The 13,979-nt window shown below is 42.7% G+C and overlaps 1 protein-coding gene across 5 annotated transcripts in view; it reads right to left on the minus strand.

Moving 5' to 3' along the window:
- The window catches only part of FAT1 (FAT atypical cadherin 1), a 143,859-nt gene that overhangs the window by 30,457 nt on the left and 99,423 nt on the right, over positions 1-13,979 (minus strand). For all 5 annotated transcript variants that reach the window (XM_009240518.4, XM_002815356.5, XM_009240519.4 and 2 more), the window contains exons 8-10: positions 10,564-10,839; positions 10,232-10,442; positions 339-4,406 (exon numbers count right to left, since the gene is read on the minus strand). In XM_009240518.4, the coding sequence (XP_009238793.2) occupies positions 339-4,406; positions 10,232-10,442; positions 10,564-10,839 (4,555 nt within the window). The remainder of the gene's footprint in view (positions 1-338; positions 4,407-10,231; positions 10,443-10,563; positions 10,840-13,979) is intronic.

Consider the following 13,979-nt stretch of genomic DNA (forward strand, 5'->3'; position numbering starts at 1 on the left):
GGCAGCATTAAAATGTATAAACATAGCATTAAGACTACTAAATAATCATTTAGCCTGCATTAAAACTATAGATGTTTTTAATTATATTTATTATACACTAAGTATAAGGTTCAAAAGAACGAGTCACAAAAATCAAACAGTCTAATGAAACAACTGGTAGCTTTGCTCAGGTAACAAGCTTGAAATGAGGCTCAACAGATGTTATTTCTAATTATTATTTTAGATATTTTTAACTAAAATCATCCCTTAAATCCCCAATTTCCATACAATACAGATCTTATACTTTATGCTTCTAAAAATCATTTTAAATTAAACCGTTTGGTTTGAATTTTTTTTACCTGTTATGAAATATGTAACTTGTCTGTTGATCTCTTCAGAATCAGCATCTGTGGTACTTAAGATGGCAATCACCCCACCTGGGGGGTCATCCTCACTCACAGTCCCTTTATAGATCTCGGCCGTGAATCGTGGTGGACTATCGTTGACATCGGTGACGGTAACGTCCACAATGGCTGTGGAGGATAGCTGGATCATTTCACCATGATCTGATGCAACCACTTTAATCTGGTAATTGTCTCTCTTTTCATGGTCAAGTTCCTTTAAAGTTGTAATCCAGCCCGTTTCCATGTTAATGGCAAAGGATTCAATGACTTCCACACTTTGTGACTGATCCAGGCTATACATAACTTGGCCGTTGGTTCCTGAGTCAGCATCAGATGCCCTGATCTGAATTACTCTACTTCCCCCTGGCAGGTTTTCAACAATGAATGCCTCATATGGACTAGATTCAAAGACCGGGCTGTTGTCATTTGCATCTTTCACTTGGATACTAACATCTACAGAAGCCACCATCTCATGGTCATCTTGAGTGCACCTGGCCAGTATGGAAAACTGATACCACTTAGTTGTCTCATGATCAAGACTCTTCTCCAACTTCAGTCTCCCGCTCTGTCTGTCAATCACAAAGGACTCATCCCTATTGCTTTCTGGAGTCTTCCCTTTGACCAGGCTGTAAAGAACAGTCCCACTATGTTCTGCTTGGATGAGATCTATTTCTGTTCCAATAGGCATGTCCTCTGACACTGTATAGCTATAGAAAGGTTCTGAAAATTTTGGAAGCTGCCTTTCTGGTGGAAGGATTTTAACATAGACGGGAACAACAGATTCTTTTGATGGAGACCCATTATCCACAGCTCTAACAAAGAAAGTGAAGAATTCATTTTCCAAGCCAATGAGGCTCTCCTTTGTAGTGATTACGCCAGACAGTTTGTTAATTTCCAAATTCTCTTTTACACTTTCAGAGTCTGCTTCAATGGCATAGGTGATGTCGGCATTGGAGCCCTCATCGGCATCACTTGCAAGAACTTTAATGACTGAAGTCCCTTTAGCAGCACTGGATCCAATATTCACTTCGTATTTGGTTGCTCGAAATTGTGGTGCATTGTCATTGTCATCTGTAAGGATGACATTCACGGTGCAGAAAGCAACTTTTCCTCCAGCATCCTTAGCCATTAAACGGACTGAGATCACTTTCTCCGCTGGGGTTTCTCGATCAAGTTTTTCCAAAGTAAATATCTGTCCTCTCTCATTTATGTAAAATCTGTCTTTGGCAAAGTCATTTACAATATGGTAAGTAACGTGACCATAAATACCAGAATCCCCATCCGTAGTTTTCACCTCCATCACCAGGGTATGTAGGGGAGCGTTTTCAGCTAGTTCCACTTCATATTCGTTCTGAAGAAAAGCAGGGCTGTGCAAATTGCCTCCAATTACAGTTACATGAACCTGGGTGGAACTTCTAAAAACTCCATCAGACACTGACAGGTTAAGACTGTAAAATGGCTTCAGGGCATGCCGGCGCAGGTTGGAGAGGGTGATAATCCCTGTTGCACTGTCAATGACAAAATGTTTATGATCACTGCCAGACAGAATGGAATACTGCAACTTGTCTATGTCTGAACTGTCTGCATCATAGGCTTTTACACAGGTCACAAAATGCCCATGAGGGGCGTGCTCGCTAATTCTGGCTTCGTAAATCTGTTGTTCAAAGAGTGGTGGATTATCATTGAGGTCAGTAACGTCCACCGTGACAATCACATCACTGCTCAGCGGGGGCATACCACCATCAACAGCCCTCACAAAAATCGTGTGCTGCCGGGACTGCTCGTAATCCAGGGTTCTGAGTAGTGAGATGAGGCCAGTGCTGCTGTCTACATGAAAATGATCATGACTCTTGCTGAGATTCCCAAACATCTGGTATGAGATTCCTCTATTTGGTTCTGAATCAGAATCTGTGGCTCTAACTTGAACAACAGATGTTCCAATTACAGATGCCTCAGACAGGGTTGCCGCATAAGACTGCTGAGCAAACACAGGAGGGTTATCATTGATGTCCTCTACTATGATGTCCACAAATACTTCAGCGTGAGCGCCCGTCAAGGAGTCAGTTGCGCGTATGCTCAGTTTATATGCCGGGTGGGCCTCAAAGTCCAGAGGAGCTATGACGTTGATAACTCCAGTATTGAAGTTAATAGTGAACTGGCCGAAAGGGTCTCCGTCTGTGATGCTGTAGAACACTTTCAAGCCTTCCGGGCTGTTAGCCTGCACGTGGACCACAGGGCTGTGCACCTGGATGTTCTCTGCAATCTCTGCACTGTAGAAAGGTTTTTCAAACACAGGCATGGCTTTATTCATGACAGTGATCGGAACGATAACTTCCGCTGAAAAGGCCGGGTTCCCTCCATCTTTTGCAACCACTGTAACAAGATATTCTTTATTTAAGGTGTCAAGTTCAAATTGCTTTTTCAGTGAAATTTCACCCAAGGGTCCAATTTGAAAGTGTTCATGATGTTCCTTGAGGGAGTAATGCACTTCCCCGTTTCTGCCACTGTCTCTGTCTACAGCAGTGACATAGCGAATGACATGGCCCACCTCAGTGTCCACTTTAACAACGGCGTAGTAGGGAAGGTTGACGAACACCGGTGCATTATCATTTTGGTCTTCTACAATGACCTTCACGACAACATGGGCCACTGCGGTAGGCTTATGTTCCTCTGTCACTTCTACAACCACATCAAACGCCTCCTGCTGCTCACGATCGAAGGCTATACCAGTGGTTGACAGAACTCCTGAAGTGCGGCTTATTTTAAATCTGCGATCTGGGTTGAGGATGTGATAAAACAAAGGCTCATTGATTGGATTCCCAATAGCAGTAATGACAGCTAATGTTTTGGCCTCGGTGGAATTCTCTTTCACTACTGCAGAGTAGACATCCTGGGTAAACTTTAGGTGACTTTCTTTGCTTTCTTTCACATTAATTTTGACAGAGGTAAGGCCGGCAAACCTGCCATCGGAAGCTCTAATGGTTAGCTCATAGCGGCTTCTTAACTGAGTTGTGTTTTGGACAGTGAGAGCGCCAGTCTTGTAGTCCATAGAAAACTTCTCCCCAATGTTGCCTTCGGTGATGGAGTAAATCAACTGTGAGAATGCACTTGAATCGGCATCTGTAGCATTTACTGTGATGACTTTCACTCCTTTGTACGTTGGCAACAAAAGAGATGCTTCATATAACGGCTTGGCGAACACGGGAGGGCAGTCATTAATGTCAATTACATGTACTGTTACATTAGCTGCATACTCAGCAAATAAACGTGGGGTTCCCATGTCATGCACTTGGACGGTGAAGTGAAAAATACTTGTTTCTTCATAGTCCAGACTTAGTACTGTATGAATAGCACCAGTGCTAGAATCAATAGCAAAATATTTATGTACAGATGGTTCAACAATGTGATATACAAGCAAAGCATTTGAGTCTTTATCAGCATCAGTTGCTCGAATCACCAGTGGGATATTCCTGTCTGTTAGGACCACGCTGTTAATTGAGGCTGATTCACTAATGAGTCCTGTATATTCTGCCTGCATAAAAACTGGCGAGTTGTCATTCTCATCCTGCAGGTGAACTAGAACCGTTGTATTAGTGGACAAACCAGCCATGTTAGTTCCTTGTATTATCAATGTGTAAATGGGCAAAGTTTCAAAGTCCAGGGCTTTCTGAGTGATGATAGTTCCAGAATGTGGATTAATATCAAAAGCATCCCCTATATTTCCATCTTTTATTTCATACACCACTGATGACTGACTATGGGCTGTAACCATCCCAACAAAACTCCCAATGCTGACAGTTTCACTAATTTCAACAGAATATTCTTTTGAGGTAAACTTCGGAGAGGCGTTGTCAGCAATTGTGACAAAGATACGCACAGAAGTTATTTCACTCATCGGTGGACTGCCCTTATCTGTAGCTTTTACCATTAAATCATACTCCACTTGGTTATTTCGATCTAATTCTTTAGCAGTTTTAATAGAGCCCAAGACAGGATCAATCATAAAAGAATTTCCAATATTTCCTGGAAGGAGAGGAAAAAATACATGTTAGAGAAAAATACAAGGAGCAATAGTAGTAGTTAGAGAAACAGAAACAAAGGTATCCTCAAAAATTATATTCTGAAATTAAGCAGAAACTCAGGGGATGTCAACATTTGAATGGAACCTTCAACTTGTTTTATTTTTATCCACCTAAAACCATGTATACTTTACAGAATTTTGTCCATAAATGATGAAAAACAAAAAGCAGAAGAAATAACACTCTGCTTAGCGAAGCCAAAACTCCCTCTCTGGGCTGCACTGGGAATGTGTGGTGGAAAGACAAGGCTATCCTTCCACAAAGCAGTTGAGTGAGTCACTTTCCAGGAGTCCCTCAAAACATTTCTGGACCACATGTGTATTTTCAACGGTTATGACTTACAAATTCTTAAGATTTGTATTCATTACGAAAGATTTTGATTCAATAAGAAATTGACATCAAGCTTCAAGAGACAATTGTCCATGGATAAATGTGTGTAACCCACCCCACTACAGGTTTTGAAGATTGCAACATTCCCTTCTTCTCTTTTTCAGGTCAACTTATCCTCTAGGTCAGTGGTTTTTCCCTGGGGGAGATTCTGCTCCCTAGGAGACATCTGGTAATGCCTGCAGACATTTTTGGTCGTCACTACTTGTCAAAAGAGGGTGCTCCTGGTGTCTCGTGGATGGAGACCAGGGGTGTTGTTAAGCATCCTACAATGCATAGGACAGCCCTGCACAAGAAAAAATATCTGGTTCCAAATGTCAGCAGTGCTGAACCTGAGAGGCTGCTCGAAGATAGAGTGTTTTACCTCCTTTCTTTGGACCTTTTCAGGCTATACTACATGTATCTTTAGCTGCAACCACAACTCCAGAATATTGTATAATTTCGTATCATCGACTGAATCTTCAAAGAAACAAGCAGTTCTCTACAGCCCTTTTGGATAAGGGTGGCGTTGCAGGCTCTCAGGTTTAATCCATCCACGAGCCCCCCATCCTTTTTCTGTTTCATGAACAAGCACCCAGAATTCACCATCCCTGTCATAGCACAGAATTTATTTTCCCCAAATGAACTATTACACTTACCTAAAACAAAGCTCACTTGCCACTTAACTGCTTTCTCAGATTCTTGCTCTAGGTTTGCCATGAGTGTGGCATTTCACAGACCAGAACTACTCAGTGTGAGCTGCACACCAGGGATTCACCAAGCACTTCGTTCTCCACATCATTAACAGTAAACACTTCTTCTACAGTCTTCATTTCCTTCCTTTCATACATTTTCCAAAAATCCACGGCCATTTTTTAGAGACCAGATCCAGCCTGGTTTTCATTAAATCTCACTGGCTCTGCATCCAGGCCCCAAGGCGGCGCCTCAGTCTGCAACAGGGCGGAGGCCCAGGATTTCTCGAGGCCCTGACGCTCTGAGCTGAACCCTGGCCGAGAACTGGGTCCTGCTGCCTCTGCCAGGCTTTTGAGACACTAATTTCCGGCCTGTCTGTATTTATGAGTCAGTGATCCTAGGTCCTTCCTGATTGCATTTTTGGCCGTCGTCAGAACGCCAAGATCCTTTTCTCATCCCACCTGTACATTACCCTCACTGTCTAAAATTGTGACAGACTGCCTGGCCTGACACAGGAGACTGGGGAAGCCACGGTGACTCTCTTCATCCCCGCCCCTCAGACTTCCCTATGTCTGTACTCACCAGCCGACCCACCATATTTTATATTCATTCTTCTATACCCATTTCTCTCTTATTTTGTACAGGATAATCTTATCTTGCCAATGAAGCTTCAAATATGCAAGGTCTCATGTGGAGGAATGAACAGACTATCTGCTGTGGAGGAGGCTGGTGGTGCTAGAACACACTGCTTTCTGCAAAACTTGCTCCCTGCCCTCCAGCCAAGTGGGCATCCTCAATCAGGAGAGCACACTCATCTCAGAGCCCCAGTGTCTGATGCATCCTCTCCTGGAAGAGTCTTCTCCCGCTATTCTTACTGTTCCTGTCTGATCGCCCTGTGTTTTTTTTACAGCATGGATTACAACCTTGCTCTTTATCGGCCATGCAAGATTCAGAAACATCCTTTATTATCTGCGGCACCATGACTGATGAACACAGCTTGAAGCATGTCACTGATAACAAGGTTAAACAGGAACCCAGCTCGTGATGTGATATATGAATCCCACATACATATAGATTAAGGCAGAAATCATCAGATTTGCAGACGGGAAAGCAGCATCGTGTTTATGTGAAGAAACAATGAGGGCTGCTGAGTGACAGAAAGTGTCCCTGCCTGGCCTAACAATAGGTACACAGACACTGAGATGCACTGGTGGTGTTGAACGACTTCCTAAGGTGGCAGAAAAGGTCTGTACGAGGCTGGGGGCTTATTCACTGACTTTAGCTACAATATGAGTGATTTTTAAACAACTTTAAATTGTTCCCTGTATGGGAACAGGGCAATTATCTAGACAAACAGGCTAATCTTTACTCTTAAGCTATTAAGTATATTACACAGAACTGTGAAGGGGAGTCTGTTTCTTCCCCTGTGGACACACTCTGGATATTCAGCTGGGGCCCGCTGACTGGCAGAGTGGCACCCTCTGTTGACTCTCAAGGCAATTATATTTAACTTAAGTTTGGGGAGGAAAACCAATTCTAATCAATAAGTATATTTATTTATGGAGTGTCTTCTATTTCCAGGTATTAAAATGGTTTAGAAGTAGTGCTCTAATAATCTACTTTTTTAAAAAGATGTAAGAAGAAAACACACAGACCAGAGTATGGCACTGACATGTCTCCAGCATATAACTCAACGGTTACTGAAAATATCTCTTAATTAATTCCTTTTTCCCTGAAGACTCCTAATCAGACCAAACCTTTTACTCAATTAATTGCTGCTAATTAAACATGCAGTGTTACGTACTGAATTTATAACTAGTCTTTTTGAACTTTAAATGTAATCTGACACAAATTAGAAGCAGATAATTATGAATAAACTTAAATGAAAGGCATTTGTATGAACATTTTATAGTTTGTACTATTCCAACAGATATCCACCTCCATCTCCAACACATGCACACACCCCCTCCACAAAATTCTACTGCATTTTAATGGTAGTGGTCTCCTACAAAGTAACTGCTGAGCATAATTTTTATATTACCAAAACTATAAAAATAGCTTCTTAAAAGTCCTAATTCTATGCCAGAATAGGCCATTGGTATTATCTATTCATGGAGGAGGGAGTTCCATTCTCCAAATACCAGATCCCTAATCCTCTCAGTCATTAGAAGCATTCAAAGAATGCACATGCTTCTACTGAGACACCAACAATCATATTTTAACCACCCAGTTGTTGAAAATTATGTGAAAGCTAAGGGGAAGTTTAACATTTTCTCCTACATAAACCCAGTCAGTTTGTCTATGACAGAATTACTTTATTGAAGTACTCAGGCATGCACAAATGGAATGCACTGTTTTTCTAACTGCAAATTTCTCAACCAGTGGAAAAAAACTTCATCTTTACTCAAGGCACTAACTACACTACATTTTAACACTGCAATCACAGGCAGTGTATGAGATATTTGTGACTAATGAACTCAATTTGGTTATCTTAAGGGAAACAAATGAAATTTCAAATATGTTAAACAAACATAGTTTAACCACCTAGAACACATCAGTAAGTTTTTTTAAATTACTCTCCATTTCCTCAAATTTTGATTACATGATCTATAGTTAATCTATACCTGTACCAATTCTAATGCCTAGGAGAGACAATTTCTAAATATGTAGAGCTACAGACTTAAGAAAAAAACAAACAAGTTAAATGGAATATTTTAATTCTCTAAACTTGCTACGAAGAAGACTCAAAGGGACTACATTCCTTGTACTAACAATGGCACTGAAGAAAACGGAAAACTGTAAACTGTCTTCTCAACATTTCATCAGTTTCAGAGGATCTGGCATGAGCAGGAACAACCTAAATCAATGTGACTTCTGACTGTACAGATTGTATGCTCTAAAGCAGAGCCCTGTTTCTATCAGGGGTGGAACTTTTACAAGACACGCATTGTGGACCCAATGGCAACGCCCACCTACCATGCCCAGGAAGAACACTCGACTGTACAGATTGTATGCTCTAAAGCAGAGCCCTGTTTCTATCAGGGGTGGAACTTTTACAAGACACGCATTGTGGACCCAATGGCAACGCCCACCTACCATGCCCAGGAAGAACACTCTCAACATGGCACCTGGCACATAAAGTGAGCTTCACCAGCCCACAGAATGAATGAATGAATGAATGAATGAGGGACCAACATGGCACCTGGCACATAAAGTGAGCTTCATCAGCCCACAGAATGAATGAATGAATGAATGAATGAATGAGGGACCAACACGGGACCTGGCACATAAAGCAAGCTTCATCAGCCCACAGAGTGAATGAATCAATGAATGAATGAGGGACCAACATGGCACCTGGCACATAAAGTGAGCTTCATCAGCCCACGGAATGAATGAATCAATGAATGAATGAGGGACCAACATGGCACCTGGCACATAAAGCAAGCTTCATCAGCCCACAGAATGAACGAATGAATGAATGAGGGACCAACACGGGACCTGGCACATAAAGCAAGCTTCATCAGCCCACAGAGTGAATGAATGAATGAATGAATGAGGGGACCAGCATGGCACCTGGCACATAAAACAAGTTTCATCAGCCCACAGAATGAATGAATGAATGAATGAATGAGGGACCAACATGGCACCTGGCACATAAAACAAGTTTCATCAGCCCACAGAATGAATGAATGAATGAATGAATGAGGGACCAACATGGCACCTGGCATATAAAATGAGCTTCATTAGCCCACAGAATGAATGAATGAATGAATGAATGAATGAGGGACCAACATGGCACCTGGCACATAAAACGAGCTTCATCAGCCCACAGAATGAATGAATGAATGAATGAATGAATGAATGAGGGACCAACATGGCACCTGGCACATAAAACGAGCTTCATCAGCCCACAGAATGAATGAATGAATGAATGAATGAGGGAATGGCAGTGGAAAACAGACCAAAAACATCCTGCTATTCCAGGACTGCTTCCTGGTGGTCCCCCTTGTTATCCCGACTCTGGATTTCTTGGCTTCTGGGTCCCAGAATCGTCCAGGCCCACAGCTCCAGCTGTTTTTTTTTCTGCCCTTGCTGCCTCAAGCCCCAATCCAGCAGGCCCCAGCTCTGGGGTCTAGTCCTCAACCCAGTTCCATGAGGGAAATTCACCTGTTAAAGGCGAGTGGCAATAATCCAGGTAAATGTGGAAGGGGTGGGAGGGGCATGGCACCTCTTTCTGAGGTTTCAGCCAATTACAATGAGATGAGTCAACACTGTTATGGAGCTTCCTGCTCTGCTCAAGAGAAAATACTCGCTGACAAAAAAGTGAAACGTTAAATTACTAGGCAAGCATCTTCCTAAGTGTGTTTAATTTAACCAATATTATAGAAGAAAGTGTGGTTAAAATAATTTCAGAAATACTGAAATGGTCAAATAGTTTCCTTTACTATAGGGCTTCTCAGAGCCTTGAACTGTGCTAATACTGTGAATCCCCCAGAACTTTCCCCAAACTCTCTGATGGGCTAAAAGTTAAAAAAAAAAAAAAAAAAAATTCCTCTTTCTCCTAACATGTAAAATTGTATCTAGAGATCAATTTAAGCCATTTTTGCAGATACACAGAAATGCTTCAATACCCAGAACTGATTTTGGAAAAGTAGAAACAGACTTTTAACAATTGCAAATTTAAAATGCCACTGAATGCTCCAAAAATACCTGACTCGATCGAGTACAGCACTTCAGCATTTTTCCCTTTGTCCTTGTCCAGAGCCGTCACCTGCAACACAACTGAGCCAACGGCTGCCGATTCATAAACCCGCCCTTTGTAGGAGGAAGCGGTGAACCACGGGGCGTGGTCATTCGTGTCGCTGACATTGACCACAATCCTTGCAAAGTTGCGTTTTACAGGCACATCTTGATCTCGCACCTAAAAGAATTGACACATTATCAATCCCATTGGTGTTTTCCTCATAACTAATTAAAAATCACACTCAAACACACAAAGCCTCAGGACCAAATGGTGGGAGGAGAGCGGGTAGAGGGCCTACCATGACTGTGAAGGTGTGCTGGTGAACGGCTTCATGATCCAGTTTCTCAGAAGTATAGAGAGAGCCGGTTGCAGGATCAAGACGAAATTTCTTGAGACTCAGTGGATCTCTACTGCTCTGCAGAGTGTAGATTAGTTTGTTTTTCTCATCCTGATCCACAGCACTGATTTGCAAAATTTCTGTTTCTGGTGCTGTATCTTCAGGAATAACAACTTCATACTTTGATGTAGAAAACTGAGGACGATGGTCATTTGTGTCTATTACTTTGATGAATACCTGTAATGGATGACAAAATGACTCATACAATATTTCCAATTATGATGTTTTAATACTTAAAGAATCATGAACGAAAGTCATGTACATTGAAACAATGATACTGTGGCAAAATAAAATACAAATATGAGAAAGGCGACAAAAACCTAGAATCATACATTTCTTAAAACATTTCTCATTGGTATATTACTTATCTAAATATGAGTAAGATAATGATGACCTTTCTGCATTCTTATAACTAACTCTGGGACAAAATATGTATACTTTTCACACTTGCCACATCTTTACGTGGGCTTAACTTCTCTTATGCCTCCACAGAGAAGGTATCTGTAGATTACTCATGTACAGGTAACAATTTACTTTACCAGGATTTATAGAAGACTAATTTCTTAAATCAGATTTGAATCTGCAACTACCAACCCACTGAGGTAAGATAGATGATTACACTATCCAAATTTCTCATTCTCATCTTTGACATCCCAAGCCCCTGATCATAGGTTTTTTTAATACATAAAAAGAAAAAATAAGAAATGTGTTTAGGAATCACTGTATTTCTGTGATCATAAATCTACATCTATGTAGTAAATACATTTACTCCCTAAAAGCAATTTAGTCAATAGATTGAAAAAATAAAATCTCTTAACTATATCTACATAAAGTAAAAACCTTTAGAGGAAAAAAAGCAAATGTTAAACTTGGTACTAAGCTAAATTAGAAACAAACAAAACTTTGACAGTAAGAGGATTAATTTTCATAATGAAAAGACCTATGGATTTGGCACAGCGGAAATCACTGCTAATTATAAAACATGCTTTAGAGTTTAAGAAGAAGAAAACTGCGCTTCGCGGGGGCATACGGAACAAAGGGATCTGCTGGTCCAAGCGGCACAGGGGGCCAGGGTCCCAGGCAGAGTGGCCAACCACATGGTGCAGGCCATGGACAGAGGCCTTCCGTGAGGGTTACATCCGTGTTCTCACAGAAGACCAAGATATCAAGGATGTTTTAGTTAAATAAAACATAACATTACATTTTGTATGAATTCTAGATGCCTCCACCAAACCATGGAAAGGTTGCATGTGAAAGCTATGTAAACCTTTAAAACTACAGATGCCTCACTTTTACAGGTCAATGATGATCCAGAAGGGATGGCTGTAAGGGCAACTACCATAAATTAGATTATATATTCATTTCCACTATAAATTTAAACATTACTTTTCCCATGTAGTGGGTACTGAGCAGAGAAGTTTAATCCTGCTCCAAGCTCAACCATTATTAAGTAGAAAGAACTGAAAGTCAAAGCAATTCAATTGAAACACACTGATTGTGCATTTCCATGCCCAATGCTTGCCTGGGTGTGAAATCAGCGTGCAATAGTCTCTGCCCTCATGGAGCTACCAGGCTCACCAGGCAATGTTCTGCACATGCACAGCTTAACCATGTCTCATATATTTTCAAGTAAAGTTTTTAAGAGTCCAGAGACTGGCTGAGATGTTCAGAAAGCTCTTAAGAGGCAGATAATGCTTTCCTGGGTACATTTTTGGTTGGCAGGTGAGTAAGTATGAGGAAGGGCTGTGTCAAAGACATGAAGGCAAGCAGTGGGACGGAACATCCTGCCTTTCAGAGGTTGGAGAGGACTTGGAACTAAGGGGTGATACAGTAAAGGAGCAAGAAGAAGGCAGAGTCAAATACGCAGAGCCTCTACTCCAGAACTGATGTGGGAGGACTACACAGCTCCTTTTGGTCAGAGGAAACTCGCTTCCAACAAGAGTGGCGGGGATGAAGAATGGCGACTGGAAGGTGAATTGAGTGTCAGTGGGACAAGAGCCCAAACCAGTGCTGATGTGCAACAAAACTATGGCTTTCTGAGTGCTTACTGGGTAACAGGCTCTCAGAACGTGAAGAACAAGCACCCTGCGGGTCACCTCATCAACCTTCCTAAGACCGCCAAAAGGATGATTACCACCACCCCCGCTTTGCAGATGAGAACATGGACACACAGAGTTACAGCTATTTGCCCGTGGAAAGGAGTACAAGAGGTGGAGCCAGGATTCAAACCAAGCGATCTGCTCCAGAGGCCACGATGCTGATGCTCAAGAGGAAGTGAAAGAAGGTATGAAAGCAAAGTTGTTTGAATGAAAGAAAAGAAGGTAACTGGATCTGGTAAGTTACCTGGAGATACAAGATAAAGCCAAGTGACTGGAATCAACGGCGGTCAGCATCCTAAGCGGCACACGCAGGACAGGAAAGCTGGAGAAGAGCTGTTTCCGCGGGGCACTGGCAGTTCTCCCACTGTCCTGCCGCCTACCTCTGCTGGAGGCTGCCCGCTTGACCCACCAACACTCACCTAAACCTTCTCAAATTGGCATCTGCTGCCCCTGACCTGCATACACAATGGCTGCTCTGTTGACTTCTGAGTGTTACTTCCAAGCCCCAATCCATCCCCGTGGTATCCTAGTGTCTTACCTCCCAGCTGATCCCTCTGCTCTTCAATCCATCCCTGCGGTATCCTAGTGTCTAGCTGCCCAGCTGATCCCTCTGCTCTTCAATCCATCCCTGCAGTATCCTAGTGTCTCGCTGCCCAGCTGATGGTATCCTAGTGTCTTGCCGCCCAGCTGACTCCTCTGCTCTTCAATCCATCCCCGTGGTATCCTAGTGTCTTGCTGCCCAGCTGATCCCTCTGCTCTTCAATCCATCCCTCTGGTATCCTAGTGTCTCGCCACCCAGCTGATCCCTTTGCTCTTCAATCCATTCCCGCAGTATCCTAGTGTCTCGCCACCCAGCTGATCCCTCTGCTCTTCAATCCATCCCCACAGTATCCTAGTGTCTTGCCGCCCAGCTGATCCCTCTGCTCTTCAATCCATCCCCGCAGTATCCTAGTGTCTCGCTGCCCAGCTGATCCCTCTGCTCTTCAATCCATCCCTGTGGTATCCTAGTGTCTCGCCGCCCAGCTGATGGTATCCTAGTGTCTCGCCGCCCAGCTGACTCCTCTGCTCTTCAATCCATCCCCGCAGTATCCTAGTGTCTCGCCGCCCAGCTGATCCCTCTGCTCTTCAATCCATCCCCACTGTATCCTAGTGTCTCGCCACCCAGGTGACTCCTCTGCTCTTCAATCCATCCCCACGGTATCCTGGTGTCTCGCTGCC

The sequence above is a fragment of the Pongo abelii genome, chromosome 3 (genome assembly GCF_028885655.2).
Source record: "Pongo abelii isolate AG06213 chromosome 3, NHGRI_mPonAbe1-v2.0_pri, whole genome shotgun sequence".
NCBI lineage: Eukaryota > Metazoa > Chordata > Mammalia > Primates > Hominidae > Pongo > Pongo abelii.